Raw genomic sequence first — 17,854 nt, forward strand, 5'->3', positions numbered from 1 at the left:
AGTGACGGGAAGTCTCCCTTTCAGAGTAAAAGTCTGTAAACAATCTGTCTCCCTCCTTAGCATTAAACCAAACATTTATTGTGAAATGAAAACAGGAAACTTGCTCAGTTTAGTCAGAATAACCAGAATATTTCACACAGTAAATGATTTTATTTGATATTAATGTTCTGATGGCTGAAAAAGTTCAGGTTATTTTTCTTTCAGGTGAAATTTAAGAGAAACATGAGAAGTTTCCACTACAGTGATGGTTTATGATTTGCAGCAGCAGCAACGTCTGTAATCTGAACATGTTGATAATCTGAAGAACGATGCAGAATCATTCATCAGATTAGACATAAAGTTTAATCCAACGCTGCTGAGTTTTATCAGCTTCACATCCCCAGTAATCCTGGGAATTTCTCTGTTTTTCCAGGTTTATTCCTTAATGTTTTGGTTCTGTTGCTTTTAAAAGTTTCAACTTGCTGATAAAGCAGAAAAACAACCGAAAACTTCCCATCATCCTCTCTGCTCCCCTGACCTGAATAACAGCTGAGCTCACACTAGTGAGGTCCAGGGGGGCGGAGACAGGTGACCTGAAGTCACCTTACTGTAACTAAGAACAATCCGTCTCTACTTTGTACTTTTTATAAAACCTGAACTTTTGACCATTTTATCCAGTTACATTTTAAATCACATCCAGTAAAATAAACACCAGAAAAGTGACTTACAGCGCCCCCTCTGGTGCGGCAGGTTATCCTGAGGCTGTTACCATGGTAACCTTTATGAATCAAAAGCCAGTTTCCCTAAACTCAGGATCATATTGGCCTGCTGCCTGGTTTAGCTAACCTGGAGCTGAGCAGGAAGGTAATCCAGGTGTTTGTGGGCATGTTCAGGTAAAACAGCTGAGGACCAATCAGAATGCAGCAGGAAACCGACCAATCAGATCAATCTAGAGTGGATCCTGGAAAACTGATCCAGATTTATTCATTCTAAACTTTTATTCTCTGCTGCAACCTGCTGATCCATCCAGCCTCTGATTGGACGGTTTGAAACATCTCTGTCCAATCAGAGTGAAGGTGAGATCAACGACCTTTCTCTGCTTTTAATCTGTAAATTTAATCTTCATCCAGTTCTTCCCTGAACTTCATGCTGAATCTTTCCAGCACATTATTTCATTCAAACTTGAGTTTAAAGTTTTCAAGTTTGGTTTATCGTCTGTGGACCAGCAGACGACCCGGTCCGGTCCGGTCCGTCTCTGGTTCTGTAGAACATGCAGGAAGCCGACCCATCTGGACCGGTTCTGATCCAAGCTGCGACCTCCATGGACGACCTTCATCAAGCGCGCTCCTCAGTCGTCGTCGTCCTCAGAGGACGAGCGCGTGGTGCCGCCGCTGTCGTCATGGTAACAGCGGCCCAGCAGGCGCAGCTCCTCCAGCGCCTCCTGATAGTCGGCCATCTCGGGCCCCTGAGACAGGAAGCTGGGGGCCCGGCGGCGCACGTCGAAGGTGGCGGCAGCGCACTGCAGCTCAGACAGAAACGGGCGCAGGGCGGTCCCAGACTGCAGCGACGTCAGGATGGGGACGGACGAGACCAGCGGCGCTGCAGAGGACAGACGGTTCAGACACAGAGACGGCGTCCACACCGACGAAGGACCGGGACACTCACCGCCTGCAGGGGGCGCCCCGCCACGCATGAAGCCCTGGGCGTCCAGCGCCGGGCTGAAGATCTGAGGGAAGGGCGGAGTCAGTTTACTGGGGGCGGAGACCAGCTGCAGCGCCCTGCGGAGGAACACCGATGAAGACTACGGCTAGTTACAACAGAACACCAGCAGGGGGCAGCAGGAGACTCACAGAGGAGCTGAGGGGTAGAAGGAGGAGACGTAGGCGGCCAGGACGTCCTCCCCGCTGAGGAGGCCGTGCAGAGGAGTCGATGGTTCGATTCCCGGAGAGAGGCAGCTGAAAGAGAAACGACAGCTGAGTCAGAGGCCAGAGTTAATCTGAGTTAATCTGGGTTAATTAGTATTAACAATACAACTGATCAACAGTTGGAAGCTTTTCTGTATGAAGCTGACAGAAAAACTGAAATAAAAAATCTGAGATTCTGAAGCTAAAAGTAAAACCGTGACGGTGGCAGAGGAAGAGTGCGGATGAGTAGCTCAGGTTGGACGTCAGGTGACACCATCAGACAAGGGGCGCGATGTTTTCTACTAATTGTCAACAGCTAGATTACAATGTAAAAGTTTTCATTAAAAAAATATTGAGCTTTACGTTGAAAACCTTCACATGAAGCTGCGTTACCAGCAGAGCCGCTGTTTACGTTGGCTAATCAGCACCGCTAATGTTCACACGATCACTAATCAATAATCACAAATGTAAACATAAAACTGACTTCTGATCACTGTAAAAAAGGGTTTTGGTGTTGAATCCTTGAACATAGCCTCTGTGTGGAGCTGTTGTCGGTTGCCATGCCAACAGGTGTTTGGGGCGTGTCCGGTGCAGAGAGCCAGAAAATACTAGTTTTCTGTGTCGTTATTTATGATTACAAACGTCATTTCTCTGAGGATGACCTCTGACCTGATGAGCTTCTGGCCCTCGTAGCCTCTGAGCGTGCTCCACTGTCCGTAGCATCGACCCCCGGCCGCCTCGGGGCAAGCAGACAGAGGTTTCCATGGCAACGCGTCAGCACAGGCGCTCAGGGCGTCGGGCAGGGAGCCGCCGGGCATCATGGGAAACGGGACGGCGCCGTAAGCGGCCACGACCTGGGAGGAGCAGCACCCGGTCACCGACACGCCGGAGGCTTCATCAGCCTGTAGGAGGATGAGGAGGAGCCTACCTTCCTCCCCGACACGGCCAGCGAGTCCGCCACCTGCCACATGGGGGCGCCGTTGTTCCTGAGCCGGTAGGGCACGGTGAGGGCGTCCAGGGCCAGAGCCAAGATGGCGCTGGAGTGGTACCAGAGGGCGGCCTGCAGCAGGACACAAGGTTTGTTTATGTGGACTTAATGCAGCTTTTTCACTTCCAACATGGGAAAATATCCAATCTGTCAGAGGAACTATCAGAAATCAATAATAATGAATTATTGATTTAAAGCAAGTGCCTATGTCTGGCTCAAAAGCTGCCTTTAAGTTTGTTTTTTATTATTTTAAGTGTCAAGATATTTACAGCAGGCAGTACACCAAAAATACTTGGTACAATTTTGTATTTTCGCATATATCTATAAAACACCAAATGATGCAATCCTTCAGGTGGAGCATGCATGTGGCGACAGTGTAGAGGAAAAACTCTTTCCGTTCTGTTTTCCATCCGACCCGTTTCTGACGGAACCAGACACCATCTGCTGTGGTTCTGACCCAAACCAACCTGTTCCCCTCCTGGCCTGTGGGGGCGCTGCACCAAGAACCACTGAAGGAAACGACACAAAAACCTCTGAAGACGCTGAGAGCAACTTCCTTCTTCACCAGATGGAAACAAGATGGAGGCGTCAGATTTTAGTGTTGGAGGATTTCTCTTTAGTCTTTGGCTGAAGACCAGGAGCCATTTCTGCTGCTAGCGCTAGGCTAGCATGTTAGCTTTGGTTGCATTTACCCAGAATTCCCTGGGCTATAGTCCACTTCCTGCTTTTGAAGCGGTCTCAGGTTCGCTTGCAGTTCAGATATGAAACTGAACCAGATTCACTTTGGAGGACCAGAGGTCAGAGGTCAATTAGCATTCAAACCTCACCAACCAAACTAGACTTTGACTAGGCAAACAGACTGGAGTCAGGTTAAAGCGGTTAAATCTAAGTCAGATGGAAAGAACCGGATCAGTTCTCACTGGATCACCTGGAACTGAAGCAGATAAATGAAGGGGGCCGAGGGCGGAGCCCTGAGGGCCGCCAGCGCCGGGCCCAGGTCACTCACATCGTAGGACAGCAGGGGGAAGAGCGGCGGCGGGGGCGGCCGCCTGCCCAGCCCCCCCCGCAGCGTCAGCGGGCAGAACAGTGAGCTGTGGGCGGCCATGTTGACGGTGCCCAGCGCGGCGTTCAGCAGGTGGTACCGGTCCCTGGCTGGAGTCTGGGTCAGAGCAGAACCCGGTTAACACCCAGAGCTCCTGATTGGCTCAGATCGACCAATCAGAGCCACTCACCGAGTCCCGGTGGACAACCGGAGCCATGCCCCAAGTCAGGATGCCCCGCCCACCGTAGGAGTCCTGCAGCAGCTCCGTAACCTTTGACCCCAGGCCCGCGAACCCGTCCTCCAGGTCACAGAGAACCTGGAAACCCTGAGAGACACGAGGTCAGTGAGGAAGACGAGGAGGAGGAGGAGGAAGAGGATGAAGAAAAGGAAGAGGAGGAACCTGCAGGTAATCGCATTCCTCCACGAAGAAGTGCAGCCTGTCCTCCAGCTCGTCCAGCAGCGCCCCCTGCAGGACAGACTCTCCCTGGCCGAAGGTCTCCAGGCGATGAGCCTCTCTGGAAAAACAAGCATCTGGTTCATTTCCATCAGCAGACAGATGGCACATCTAACCATCAATAACTACGAAATCCAGTGGTGACCCAGTTTACCCGTCATGGTTGAACTGGTGGATTACGGCAACGGAGCGGGGGTGCAGGTGAAGCCGCAGGAAGTCGGACCAGACCGTCACGCTGCCCTCCAGACGGTAGTTCTTCTGGACCCGGGTCAGTTGGCTGTTGAACGAGTCCATGGCCAGCGGACCTGGAGGGGGTGGAGAATCCGAGGGGCGGAGCATCAGAGAGGCGGAGCGTCCGAGGGGCGGAGCCAGAGAGGGTTTGTCTGATCTTACCGGAGCGTTGCAGCTGCGACGCCGAACAGAACTCTGCCTCAGCCAGGATCTGTCCCTTCTGGAGACAAAGACCGGATCAGAACCAGAATCAGACCCGGGTCTGTTACTGGTTCTGATCCAGGTTCTGGTTCTCCAGCACTTACATCCAGCTTCTCCAGATCCTCCAGGAAGCAATTCTTCTCCGGCTGGCTGTGCTTGTGCACGGTGACGCTCCCCCCCCTGACAACGACATGGCAAGCATCAACACTGGAGCCCCCGGGTGGCGCTGTGGCCCCCGGGTGGCACTGTGGCTCCCGGGTGGCGCTGTGGCCCCCGAGGGGCGCTGTGGTTTTTACCAGGTGGCAGCTGCCGCTGCGGCTCCTCCGGGGTCGTACAGACTTCCTTCCTGCCGCAACGTCCGGAGACTTCCTGTGGAGACAGACAGATGGGTCGGGCCGGGCTCCAGGTTCTGGCTGAGCAAAACCGGAGCGCCGCGTACCTTTAAGATCCATGGCGATGAGTCGGGGCGTGTAGGTGACGCTGCCGCCTGGAGTTTGTCCTTCCCGGAACACGGAGTCGCTCTGGACCTCCGGCGGCGGCGCCGACCCGGGGTCGTAGCACAGAGACGCATCCTGTCAACGAGACGCAGCAACACGCAGGAACATCATAAAGAATTATAACGTCTGTAAACAGTATTCAGACCTTGGATGGTTTTAAAATCAGTCATGAGCAACAAAAAGCCCGTTAACATCAAAATGAAAACTAATTTCAGATAAATATTGATAAATTAAAAAATGTAGCAGAAACTAAGCGACGGTTTCCAGCCGGTTTAGTGTTGGCGCCTCTGGCTGCCGTCCAGCAGGGAGTTTTCCTCCATTCTTCCTGATAAACTGATCCAGCTCTGTCAGGCTGGTGGGATCACCTGGGCTTTGACTAGGCCACAGTCCTTCCGTGTCTTGATGATTTATTTATCTGAACTCCAGATGGTCCAGACCAACAGCAGGAGGAAAATGACCAACATCCAAGACACAGCAGCTGTGATGAAAAGCATGGTGGTGGCAGTGCTATGGTCTGGGCCTGAGCGGCTGATGGACATGAGGCTCCATCACCACAGGAAGTCCTCCCACGCAGGGCTCGTGTTTTAACCGCGAAAATAAACTTATACCAACACAACTAAAGTTTTCAGAAGGGTCCATCAACAATAATTTGTTCTTCTTCTGAGCAGCTCAGTGGAACCATGGAGTTCCACGCTAAAGGAGCGGCTAGTCCCGTTAGCCGCTCCTTGTTTCCTCACCTGTAAATTCCACCAGTGGGTTCCCACGAAGTTGGAATAATGTCCGAGTTGCAACGTGATGAGTTCCCTGCTGACTCCGGTCATCGTGACGGGATCAACACGCAGGACAGAACCACGGAGACCGCAGAACTGCACGCATGATGAGCACGCTGCTAAACGGACAGCACCGAACACAGCGGCCGCTTCCTATTGGCTGGAAGGAGGAGCAAGGTGAAAGGTGATTGGAGGAGCCGGAGCCTCGTAGTTTGGTTTCACTTCACCGACAATTCACAAGAAACTAAAATGATTATTCACACAACAGAAACAATAACAATGATAAAAAACATCAACAAGTAAATAAATAAATATAAAAAATAAAGCAAAATATAGTCATAAATAGTTTTAACAAAAGAGCTATAAATAGAATAATATTAAATAATAATGTGTTGAATATTTTAAATTAAACACGAGTTTAAAAAAAACTGCATTAAAACACATCAAGGAAATTACATCAAAGTACCAAAAATATTTAATTACCAAAATAAACCAATGAAACAACAACTTTAAAAAATAATTTAAGTAATAAAAATTAAATAAGTAAACAAACATCAAAATATAAACTGAACATAATAAACAACTAACAAATTAATTGTATATTTAAAGAATGAAACAATGAATTAAAAAGAAGTTGAAAATTAAAGAACCAAGTTCAAATTTAATTTTGACATAAGATCAGTTGAAATATGAAAGTCTTAAGTGAAAAGGAATTGGAATAAATCACACTGTTGCTGTTAATAAAGAGACAAAAATCTTTACAGAAAGCCCAGAATGTCAGAAAACAGAAGAGATCGAAAGTTATTCCAGATTCAGATGTTGTGAAAAATAAAAGAATAACATAATTTTGCAGTTTATGCAGGGCAAGTACTGGTAGTTTTAATGGTCTTAGATGAAACCATCAGAACTGTAATTGTAATTTAATAATTGATTCATGTAACAAACGGTCTCTTCCAACCTCAGGCTGGGTCACACACTGCTGTGGGACGGCATCACGTTCCTCTACAGGCGTTTGTCTTCAGTCAGCCGATCACCTGAATGATCGTGACGACTCTCCCAGCCTGACCTGGAGTTGGCCTCTGCTGACCCCTGCTGGCTGGGAGTGAGCCTGAGTTCCCTGCAGCTCCTCCAGGGATCGCTGGTTGCTGATGATCCCTGTTTCTCCAGGTATGGAACCGTTGCCCACCAACTGCCTCCGCCTGCTTGGCTTTTTGCAGCGAGGATTTGGCATTTTTTCACGGGTAAGCGCGACCCACACAGTCAACCTTTCTTCTCAAGTGGTCGCCATTAGAGCTAAATAAACAGCCACTTTTATCAGGTTTATTATGGCTGCATATCCGTAGTTACACATCTTCTGGTTGTTTTGTTTAGCTAGATATTTTTAAATCTGTTCCTAACTTCTCTAAAGTACGTTTTGTTGTATGAAACGAGCTTTACAGTTAATATTTAGCTGAATTATATTTTCATTATTTGTGATGGCAATAAACAAAAGTAATTTCTTTTATGTTGAAGCCCATAACGGGGTTTACCTGATTAAATAAAGGAATATATTTATATAACAACTATTTCTTTCTTGGTAAAGTATCTGCCAATGGTGGAAAAATGACCTTTAAACTCAATTCTGGCGATGACCCAAAAATAATAAAGTAATCATACACTCATACCATAAGAAAGTACTTTTAGACGCACCAGCTAATTAGAAAGAAATGATACGTTTTTATCAACCTTTGGTCTGCACTGTTGTCTCCCTCTGTTGATAAATGATAAAACAGAATCACTCTGATATCCATGAATATTTATCTTTTCATTTTTACTTACATTTCTCTTGCCATTTAACATTACAAGCAGCAAGTCAATATTAGGAAATTCTTGTATTTGTTGAATAAAAACATCAAATGTTCTGTAAATGTTGGAGTTTAAAAGGGAAATCTGTCCGTTCCCCGTGACGGATGAACACAAATGTCAAGACATTTTCCTAGATGTAATAATGTGATAACAAACGTGACAAACTTCAGGTTTGACTTGGTTTTCTTTTCTCTTTGTGACTTTCATATTTTACAGAACAGAACTCTAAAAAGAGTTTGGTGTTTGTCCCTGTTGATGCTTCAGATCCTAAAACTTTATTGTCAAACAAAGATAATCGACGTGAAAACACGTGTGACAAACATTTACCGGATTTCTCAGAACAAGACGTTGCGCTAACATGGTGATGCTAACATGGTGATGCTAACATGGTAATGCTAACATGGTGATGCTAACATGATAATGCTAACATGATAATGCTAACATGGTGATGCTAACATGGTAATGCTAACATGGTAATGCTAACATGGTGATGCTAACATGATAATGCTAACATGGTAATGCTAACATGGTGATGCTAACATGGTGATGCTAACATGATAATGCTAACATGGTGATGCTAACATGGTGATGCTAACATGGTAATGCCAACATGGTAATGCTAACATGGTGATGCTAACATGGTGATGCTAACATGGTAATGCCAACATGGTAATGCTAACATGGTGATGCTAACATGGTGATGCTAACATGGTAATGCCAACATGGTAATGCTAACATGGTGATGCTAACATGATAATGCTAACATGGTGATGCTAACATGGTGATGCTAACATGATAATGCTAACATGGTGATGCTAACATGGTAATGCACCAATCACAGTGCAGCATAACCTGCACTTATGTTACCAGCCTGTTTGATCAGGGAAACGATCTGATCAGTAACTGAGAACACTGCCGGTGCTGCAAACTGTGAGCATGCATTGATGCGACACATGGGGGCGCTGCGCTAGAGGGGCCAAAATGATGGCAGAAAAATTATTTCTAGTCTAGAACACAATTTTATTTAATCTGAATCATGTTGTCTTCGGATAGCAAAGAGCTAAAGATGGAGAGGCAGAAAACCAACGAAAAGATAAAACCGTCAGAAGAAAGACAAAGTTTTTAAAAGTGGTTGACAGACAGTGGTGAAGTTATTTCCTTATATCCAAAGGAAGCTTGTAAATATTCTGGTTAGCTTCTGTTACTGATTAAATGCCAGGACACTCTGTAGATGTGCTGCTGCTCACAACTTACTAACTTTATTTATATAATGATGCAGTGCATATATTTATCCTGTTTTTGGCACGTTTGACATTTTAATATCAGCAGAAGATGAACTCATGAGATGCAAAGCAGTTTTGAAGCTATTTCATTTATTAAGTGGACTTCTCTTATTCTCAACTTAGAAATGAATTATGATCAAATGAAAAAACACACCTGCAAAAAACCTAAAGTTAAATTCATGGTAGTGTAAATAAACCGCTGCCAGTTATCAGGATTTAAAGGTCAGGTTTGCATGGCTACTTTTTTCACTATATAAACAAAATCAGAATTTGAAAATGTAATTTGTATTTATTCTCATTATTTTTGTCTGATGTTAAAAATAGCTTGATGATCTGCATCTTTCTGAAGGAAATACTTTTCTGAAGCGTTTTACGGTCCTGCTGATGAGGCCCATTCAACAGATTGCTTCCAGCAGCAGGTGCTGCCATATTTAATAACTTTAAAGTGTCTTTCAATGAGGCTCGTTTGTTTAAAAACGGATCTTGAAAATAACACTTTAATCAGGTATTGATCATACTTTTTTAAGTCCACATTTCTGTATTTTGTATTTATTTTGTATTAATGAGACACGTCAAGCCTTCAGAGTCACAAACTCATGAATTCTTTGTTATCCTGAAGCAGAAGAGAAAATAAAACATATGCTTGATTATAGAAAGATCATAAGCTACACAGCATGGGCGAGATTATTAATTAATAAATAAAACTAATAATCAAACAGCAGCTGCTGCCGCTGCTCCTCCCAGCCGCCAGGGGGCGGCAGAGCGTCGCTGTCAGCTCTGTGGTGAAACTCGGAGCAGAAGCAGAGCAGCAGGCTGATGTTCATGTCCTAAAAGCTCCGGTAGTTTGATACCAACTATCTGTGAGATTACAGCGGCCTGGAATCCCACCGGAGTCCCGCTTTAGGCTGGAATATCCCGGAATATCCCGGAATATCCCGGTTTGTCCCGGAATATCCGGTTTATTCCGATTTATCCCGCTGGCTGCTGGAATACCTCCGCAGCTCCTTCTCCTGTTCCTGGACTGACTTCCTTCCATCATGGCTGAGATCAGATGCAGAAAGTCTGCGGCTCTGGAGGGAGAAGCTGCAGAAGAGAGCAGGAGTGAGTTACAGAGACTTCCAGAACCTCCAGAACCTGCTACCGGTTTCCTGTTCTGACTCTCTGTCACCTGAGCAGGTGAGGCCGCAGAGGAAGAGGAGGAGAGGAGGGAGTCCGGAGGTGATGAAGATGGTCAGGAGAGAGTCCCGCCATCCACGCAGAAATCTGCTGCAGGTCAATTTCAGTAATGAAACATGAACTCTTTTAATACGACACTGATATGAGAACATGTGCGGCAGCAACGATGTTTCTGAAATTTAGATCCAGGTTCTTCCATTCTGCAGCTTCCTGAGCAGTTCTGGTTCTGGTTCTGGTTCCGTCCAGAAGTGTTTGTTTCTGATTTCCTCTGTTCTGTTCTTTTTTTAAGGTTTTCCTGAATTATTTTCCAGTATTTTATCGTGTTGTGCTGCGAGCCTCAGCTGATGGTCGTTGTGCCGTTTCGTTCCTCAGCCAGCTTGCTGCAGTCTGGGCTCAGGATGATGTTCGGGGCGATGGCAGCAGTGGCCTGCGGGATGCTGTACGCCGGGTACCTGTCCGGGTTCCACGACAGGAAGTTCTGGTTTTCTAGCAGGCAGGTGGGTGGCGCCGGCTCTCTGTGCTGCGTGTGCGGCGCCGGCTGAAGCTGTTCTGTTGCTGCAGGACCTGGAGCGGGAAGCGTCGTTCCCGGGCGGCAGCGGCCTCTACTACCACTACTACAAGCGCCTGCTGGCGGCGCCGTCCTTCAGCTCAGGTACCGACGCCTGGCCTGAGGCTGCCGTGACCCGCTGTGACCCGCCGTGACCCGCAGTGATCCGCAGTGATTGGTGCTTTCAGGGTTCTACCAGCTGACGGCGGATAACGGCACCGTGTCTGGCCGGACCATCAACGCTGTGGAGAGGCTGTTCCTCTACCCAGAACTCATCACCAGCTTCCTCTACCGGGTCACAGGCAGCCAGGTGAGGAAATCACCTGAGACACCTGAAACCATCTGGTTCTGATTCACTGGCACAGAGAAACGGGTCGGTACCAGCTGAACCTGAAGAAAGAATCACAGAAACCCAGAAAACACACTGGGAGGCCCCACTGGATCCAGTGGGAGGCCTCTGATTGGCTCACTGGATCCAGTGGGAGGCCTCTGATTGGCCTAGATATTAATGTACCGTTTCTTAAAATCTAAATTAGTAATAAAACCAGTAAAATATGAACCGAGGATGAAAAGTTTCACATTAAAGAGCGAAAAATGTGAAGCTGTTAGACCAGAGGTTAAAGGTCAGCTTTCCTTCATCTGGAGTTCTGGGAGCTCTGATTGGGAGTGGTCTGATCCGTCCTGACCCAGAACCCGTCCCCTGTGTCCCTCCAGAACCGAGTGGAGCCCGTCTCCTTCTACCTGGGCTCGGTGTTCGGCCTGCAGGCCGTCTGCGTCTCGGCGCTGTTCGTGTGCAGCTGGGCCCTGAGCGGTACCTGCGTGGCCGGCATGCTGGCCGTGTCCTGGTTCGTCATCAACAGGTGAGCGTGCCGGGCGGCGGCCGGACCGGACCCGAACCGGACCCGGCTGTGACGCCCCGTGTGGTTCTGCAGACAGGACGCCAGCAGAGTGGAGCAGGGCGTTCCTCTGAGGGAGAACTGGGCTCTGCCGTTCTTCTCCTGCCAGGTGGCGGCGCTGACCGGCTTCCTGAGCCGCAGCACCGGTTCTGTTTCCGAGGTGGGTTCTGGCCGCTGTGTACCAGAACCCCAGCGTGGTTCTGACCCGTGTTTCCCTGCAGATGTTCTGCTACCTGATACTGAGCGCCTGCAGCTTCAGCTTCCTGCTGCTGTGGGAACTCGGACACTACTTCCTGTTCGTCCAGAGCGTCTGCCTGGTTCTGCTGGACTCACTGGGCCTGGTACCGCCACGCAAGGTAAGGACCGGACCGGGTCTCTGCCAGGTTCCGGTCACCAAGTAATATTAAATAACTCTGCGGTTCTGACGGTTCCGGGTCGACTCGGCCCGTTTCCCACCAGGCGGCCGACGTCTACAGGGCGTACCTGGGCTCGCTGGTTCTGGTCTACCTGGCCCAGTTCCAGAACGCCTCCCTGCTCGGCTCTCCGCTGCTCAGCCTCCTGATTGGCTTGGTGCCGGCCAGGTACTTCCAGGTAGAGTTAGCCCCGCCCCCCACGGCTCTCGTGATTGGCTGCTTTGATGTGGACTGAGTGTTTGTGCTGCAGAGGAAGATGAAGATGAAGATGGGTTGTCTGGGCGCCAGAGTGATGAAGCTGCTGCTGCACATCCAGCTGGTCTTCAGCTGCGTATTCACCTGCAGCTTCCTGATGAAGGTGAGCTCAGCGCAGTGCCCCCTGCTGCCCCGCTGCTCCCTGCTGCCCTGCTGCTGCTCTCATCCACATGGCCTCTCTCCCTTCCAGAAGCTTTTACCGGCCAGCGGTGCCGACTTCACCCTGCAGCTCCTGGAGGCCAAGTTGGGTCTGAACTCGACGGCGTGAGTCGAACACTTCCTGTTGACCCATCCAACATGGCGTCCATCTTCTCTCACGCCGTTCCTGCTCTTCCTCCTCAGAGACTTTGTCACCAATTTCCTGCTGTGCCAGGAAGCGCTGCGGGCGCCGGGCCAGGACCTCTTCCTGCGGCTGACCCAAACCTCGCTGCTGCCCTTCTATGTCCTGGTTCTGACCGTCTGCCTGCTGTCCGCCCTGCAGGCTGTCTTCAGGAGGCTCAGGTAAGCCGGGCCGGAGCCAGAACCAGAACCTTTTAGCGGTTGGGAGTTGTCCAACATGGAGGCTGTCAGTTGTTTCAGACTTTAAAGGGGAACCTTCAGCTTTGGGTCGATGACATCACAGCAGGTAGGAAGATCGTCATTCCAGTTGGTTCTGATCCGGTTTATAACCTAAGGTTCCAAAGAGGAAACGCCGGCAGGCAGTTTAGTTAATAAAAATGAATTTAAGAGCTGTGTACCTCCTGTGATGTCATCAGAGACCTTTGTGAGGAATTTTGTGTTTGGAGATTTTAAATCCGGTTTTTCAGCAGAATAAATCGTCTTCCTGCTGCGATGTTGTTCTGTTGGTGACAAAACGCACAGGAAGACGTTTTGGTTGAGTTTCCTGTGAAGTCGCCCTGATGGCTTTAACCTGTCTGCCCGCCCAGCGGCCAGCCAATCAGCAGCAGCCTCAGACTGGAGGACGGGCGAATCGGAGAGCAACCTGCCGTTGCCTATCACCTCCTCCACACCCTGCTGCTCGGCATCCTGACGCTGCTGTTCGACGGGTCAGTCCGTCCTGATGTTTTTTTTAATTTTATTTATTTCCTTTATTTAACCAGGTTAAACCCCGTTCAGATCTAGATCTCATTTTCAAGAGGGACCTGGGCAAAAAACATTTGCAATACACAGCAACCTGGTTACAAAAAAAACAAACTCTCTGTCTGTCCTGATGTCTCTGTCCTCTTTCTGTCCTGCAGGGTGAAGTATTTGTGGACACCGTACGTCTGCATGTTCACGGCGTTCGGCGTGTGTTCTCCTGACCTCTGGATGACCTTGTTCAAGTGGCTCAGGCTGAAGTCCGTCCATCCGGTGGTGTTGGTCAGTATCGACCAATCAGGATGAATAAATATCACCTCTAACTCCAGTAAATATTAATTATTTTAAAAGTTATAGAAAGTAAAGACGTTGAAGTCTTTAAGAAACTAAAACTTGCTTTTCTAAAACACTTAGTTATTCTTTGTTGTCATGGCAACATGTTATTAAAATGGTGAGAAAGTTCATAGAAACACTCAGTTCTTCATGTCAGCGTAACGTCTGAGGACAGCTGTGAGTCTGACTTCCTGTTTCAGCGCTCGGTGCCTGCTGAGGATCCATAAACGGTCCAGTTCCGGTTCTGAGTCTCTGCTGTTGTTTTCTGTCCAGTCTCTGATTCTGAGCACGGCGGTTCCAACCATCATCGGCTTCAGCTTGTGGAGAGAGGTGAGAATCCGGCACTCATTAAACGTTCCGGCAGCGAGAAGGTTCTGTTCATGAAAGGTCCGCCTGGTTCTGGATCCGTCCGGGTCCAACGTTTCCCCTCACTGAGGCCATTTTCTAAGCTGGTTGTCAACGGCCAACATCTATCACAGATGAATACTTTTGCTGTCAAACATTTGGACCCATAGAAATAATATTTACAGATAATTTTTTCATTTTTCAAGATGGCCGCCCTCGCTTTTGGGACTAAAATTTCCAACTAGATGGACGTGTTTGGTATCAAACAAGATGGCCACCATGTAATGGAGAATATATGGACGCACTAAAATCAGCTGTAAAACAAGAAACTTTACTAATGCTAATGCTAAACTACTAACAGATAAAAATGACCAAAGCAGAAAACAGATGATGTGACATGAAGTTCAGCCAAGTCATGAAAATGGGCAACATTTATGGCAATGACTGGCTTAAAAGGCTCGAAGATGGCGGCCATCTTGGAAAATGGCTGTTATTCTGAAATTGCTAATGCATGCTAATGCTAATGCTAGTATCCACCGCCGGATGTTTCCCGTTGCAGTTCTACCCGCGGGTTCTGGCGGAGCTGGCCGACCTGCAGGAGATCTACGACCCGGACCTGATGGAGCTGATCGCCTGGATCAGGTGCTTCCTTTGGACTCTCTGTACGGCGGTCCTGGTTCCGGTCCAGGTTCTGGTTCTGGTTCCAGTAACCCAGTCTCTCTGCAGGTCTCAGGCTCCGGCCGTGTTCGCCGGCAGCCCTGTTCTACTGGGAACCATCAAACTGTGTTCTGGTTCCGTCGTCACCAGTTTACCCGTTTACTCTGACTTGGACCTGCTGAGAAGAACCGAAGATGTGAGTTCAGATTATTTTATAATCTAGAACCAGAAAATCTGGATTAAACTGGAGAAAGAAGCTGCTGCTGACAACTTCCTGTCTGTGGCGCCTGCTTCCTGTTTTCTACAGATCAACATGTTTCTGCCCTGGTAGAATGAGATGTTTTCTTGTCTTTCCTGTTTTGAAGTGTTTTCTTTATATTTCCCCAGTCAGGGAGGTTTAGCATGTTTACAGCTGCTGTTTGTAACTTTTATTAAAAATATGTTATTTAGATGTTCACCTAACGGTCTCCATGTTGTAACAGGTTGTGAGATAATCTGAAAAGATTGATCTCCTGAGCTACTATAGTCGAAATGCTCCAAAGACAACCAATCAGAGCCAGGGGCGGGGCTTAGTGCTGTCAGTCATCCTCATGCGCTCCAGACCATTTACTTGTCATCAGTGGCCATGCTAACTAGCCTTAGCATTCGTGACAGGCTATACTAGTGTAACGGTCGTGAAACAGGAAGTCAGGACCACATCGGAATCAGGATTCAGGATAATTTTATTTCTGTTCAAAACAAGAACATTTTAGACACAGCAGCTCCTGGGCTTCGGATTCTCCACAAACACCCTAATCAACCAAAAGGAAAAAAATAACCACGTTGATACAGAAAACTTGATGGGTGTCACCAATGTGGGAGACAAATGCCCAGCATAGTGCTGCGCTAAACATGAATATATATATATGTGAGTTTACAACATTTTTAGAACGTTTTCAATATTTTAATACTCAAATGAAAGACAACTCTGTACACTTACCTCTTCCCAGCGCAGCTTGGCGCGAACTGAGGAGGGCAGCGGGAACGCACAGGATATAACGCACAAACAGGAAGTAAGAAAATAAAAGCTTCCCCACCAAAACAAAATACAATTAAAAAACAAAGGAAAACCAATATTCATAGATGAGGATGGCTTTTTACACACTAGGGACCAAAAATGAAAGCAAGATAAAACAGAAATAATATATTACAGACATGTCAATTCAAAGAAAATTAGTTTTGAGAAGGTTCATAAAGAAAAACAAAATAAATAAATAAAATTAATTCTGCTACATAATTACATTACATGCTACACTAGCTGCAGTGTAGCAGACAGGGGGATTAGCAGCGCCACACACGATTGTGATTGACAGCACTAAGACCCGCCTCATGGCTCTGATTGGTTGTTTCTAGTTCATGCTGGGAGAAATGGAGGAACTTGAATTTTTAATTCAGATTATCTGTCACATAAACTGTTGCATGTTTGAACAAATATGTATAAAATATTGTTTCTAGAAGTTAGCTGTGGTTCAAGTGCGAAGCTTTCTGCAGACTGTAGCTGGTGATAAACGCTTCGATGGGTGTGTCCGTTAGACCTTCCAGGTGTACGCCAGGATGTCTGCCGAGGACGTCTACAAGCGGCTGGCGGCCCACGGAACCGCCTACGTCATCGTGGAGGAGTCCATCTGCAGCGATGTCCAGCTGAGGACGGGCTGCCGGGTCAAAGACCTGCTGGACGCCGCCAACGGACAGGTGAGTCCCGCCGCAGGCCCGGCCCGACCAGCCGCGACGCCTCCTGGTGCTCACCGGCTGCGTGTTCTGACCCGTTCAGGCGGCCCGGTTCCAGACGGACTCCTTCTCCAAGCACGGCCGCTTCTGCCAGGAGGTCAAGATGAACTACTCCCCCTACACCAACTACTTCACCCGGGTGTTCTGGAACCGCTCGTACCACGTCTACAGGGTGAACCCCGTCATCTCCTTCCAGTACTGACCGGTTCTGGACTCTGCAGTACTGCTGACGGCCACATGGTGGCAGAAGAGGCGCTTTGGTCCTGATTGTCTGAAGCTCTGGGTCGGTCAGGTTCTGCAGTGGTAACGTCCGGCACAGACATGGTTCTGTGCAAAAGTTATAGGTCAGAATAAAAAAAAAAAATCAGACCTGAAGGTGGCGAGGAACTGGACTGAGCTCCAACGAGTCGATCTTCAGAAAACCTGAAGCTCTGCTGACCTGGATCATTTAACGGACGGGCGGCGCCCACAGTGTGGATCCTGTTTGGATCCGTCTTCTTCCTCGTGGAGAAATCCAGCTCCAGTGATTCTACCCTGCAGGAATGGGATCATGTGATCCAGTGGATGTCGTTTTTATTTGGCCATCATTTTGTTTTTCCTTCGTCATTCGCAGACTTTCTGAACGTTTCAGCCACCGTTACCGCGGTGCAGCGTCAGGTGATGAACACCTGGATAGATCTGAAGGAGGTTCTGGTTCTGGTTCCTCATCTCATCAGGGTTTAAATTAGAACTCATTCAGTCCCAAACCCAAAGTGGACCTGGTGGTTCTGTTTACCCCCAGGAAAGGAGGGCGTTGCCATGGCAACCCTGTTGTTTTTAACTCCTGTTGCTGCGGCGCGGTGTTAGCCTGCAGATTTTCCTCTGGAATATTTTATTTTTATGCTGTTTATTGGACAGAAAACCATTTCTGAATGTTTTGCCGTTTCCTGGATTTGCTGCTTCGCCTTTCCTCTACATGGTTCCACCTGCTGCAGGAACAGTCTGCTTTCAGGGAGTTTTATATAAATATTAGTTTAAGCTGCTTGCATCGAACAGCGGCGATCCGTCTGCCTTGGAGTGAGATTCAGCTGAGAATCTCAGAATTAAATCACTGATCTGATCTCGATGTTTGTGTTTCTGGTTCTTCTGCAGTCATGAGAAGAAAGTTTTATTATCACATTCCTGCTCAGACATAATTCTCCCAGAATTGATCTG

At 47.9% G+C, this 17,854-nt stretch overlaps 2 protein-coding genes across 4 annotated transcripts; one reads left to right on the top strand and one right to left on the bottom strand.

Annotated features, from left to right (window-relative positions):
* Positions 1 to 123: 123 nt before the first annotated feature.
* Positions 124 to 6,233, bottom strand: msto1 (misato mitochondrial distribution and morphology regulator 1). Its single transcript, XM_028036238.1, has 14 exons — positions 6,034 to 6,233; positions 5,239 to 5,371; positions 5,096 to 5,168; positions 4,904 to 4,979; positions 4,761 to 4,818; positions 4,522 to 4,672; positions 4,314 to 4,428; positions 4,104 to 4,238; positions 3,878 to 4,030; positions 2,812 to 2,943; positions 2,553 to 2,737; positions 1,830 to 1,934; positions 1,645 to 1,757; positions 124 to 1,578 (listed from the first exon to the last, which is right to left on the bottom strand). Exons 1-14 carry the CDS (start codon positions 6,115 to 6,117, stop codon positions 1,328 to 1,330), a joined length of 1,764 nt encoding a protein of 587 aa, XP_027892039.1. The 5' UTR covers positions 6,118 to 6,233; the 3' UTR covers positions 124 to 1,327.
* Positions 6,234 to 9,916: 3,683 nt separating this feature from the next.
* Positions 9,917 to 17,765, top strand: LOC114156041 (probable C-mannosyltransferase DPY19L4). Of its 3 annotated transcripts, XM_028036235.1 has the most exons (19): positions 9,944 to 10,295; positions 10,371 to 10,466; positions 10,743 to 10,867; positions 10,932 to 11,022; positions 11,106 to 11,227; positions 11,632 to 11,777; positions 11,850 to 11,973; positions 12,035 to 12,169; positions 12,273 to 12,404; positions 12,477 to 12,584; positions 12,672 to 12,745; positions 12,824 to 12,982; positions 13,408 to 13,527; positions 13,720 to 13,840; positions 14,165 to 14,221; positions 14,796 to 14,878; positions 14,963 to 15,089; positions 16,466 to 16,624; positions 16,704 to 17,765. In XM_028036235.1, exons 1-19 carry the CDS (start codon positions 10,232 to 10,234, stop codon positions 16,860 to 16,862), a joined length of 2,202 nt encoding a protein of 733 aa, XP_027892036.1. In that variant the 5' UTR covers positions 9,944 to 10,231; the 3' UTR covers positions 16,863 to 17,765. The 3 variants fall into 3 exon arrangements, with proteins under 3 accessions (XP_027892038.1, XP_027892036.1, XP_027892037.1); XM_028036237.1 differs by lacking the exon at positions 14,963 to 15,089 and having other exon boundaries at positions 9,917 to 10,295; positions 16,704 to 16,855; XM_028036236.1 differs by lacking the exon at positions 9,944 to 10,295 and having other exon boundaries at positions 10,660 to 10,867.
* Positions 17,766 to 17,854: the final 89 nt, after the last annotated feature.

Source organism: Xiphophorus couchianus, chromosome 13 (genome assembly GCF_001444195.1).
Source record: "Xiphophorus couchianus chromosome 13, X_couchianus-1.0, whole genome shotgun sequence".
Classification (NCBI taxonomy): domain Eukaryota; kingdom Metazoa; phylum Chordata; class Actinopteri; order Cyprinodontiformes; family Poeciliidae; genus Xiphophorus; species Xiphophorus couchianus.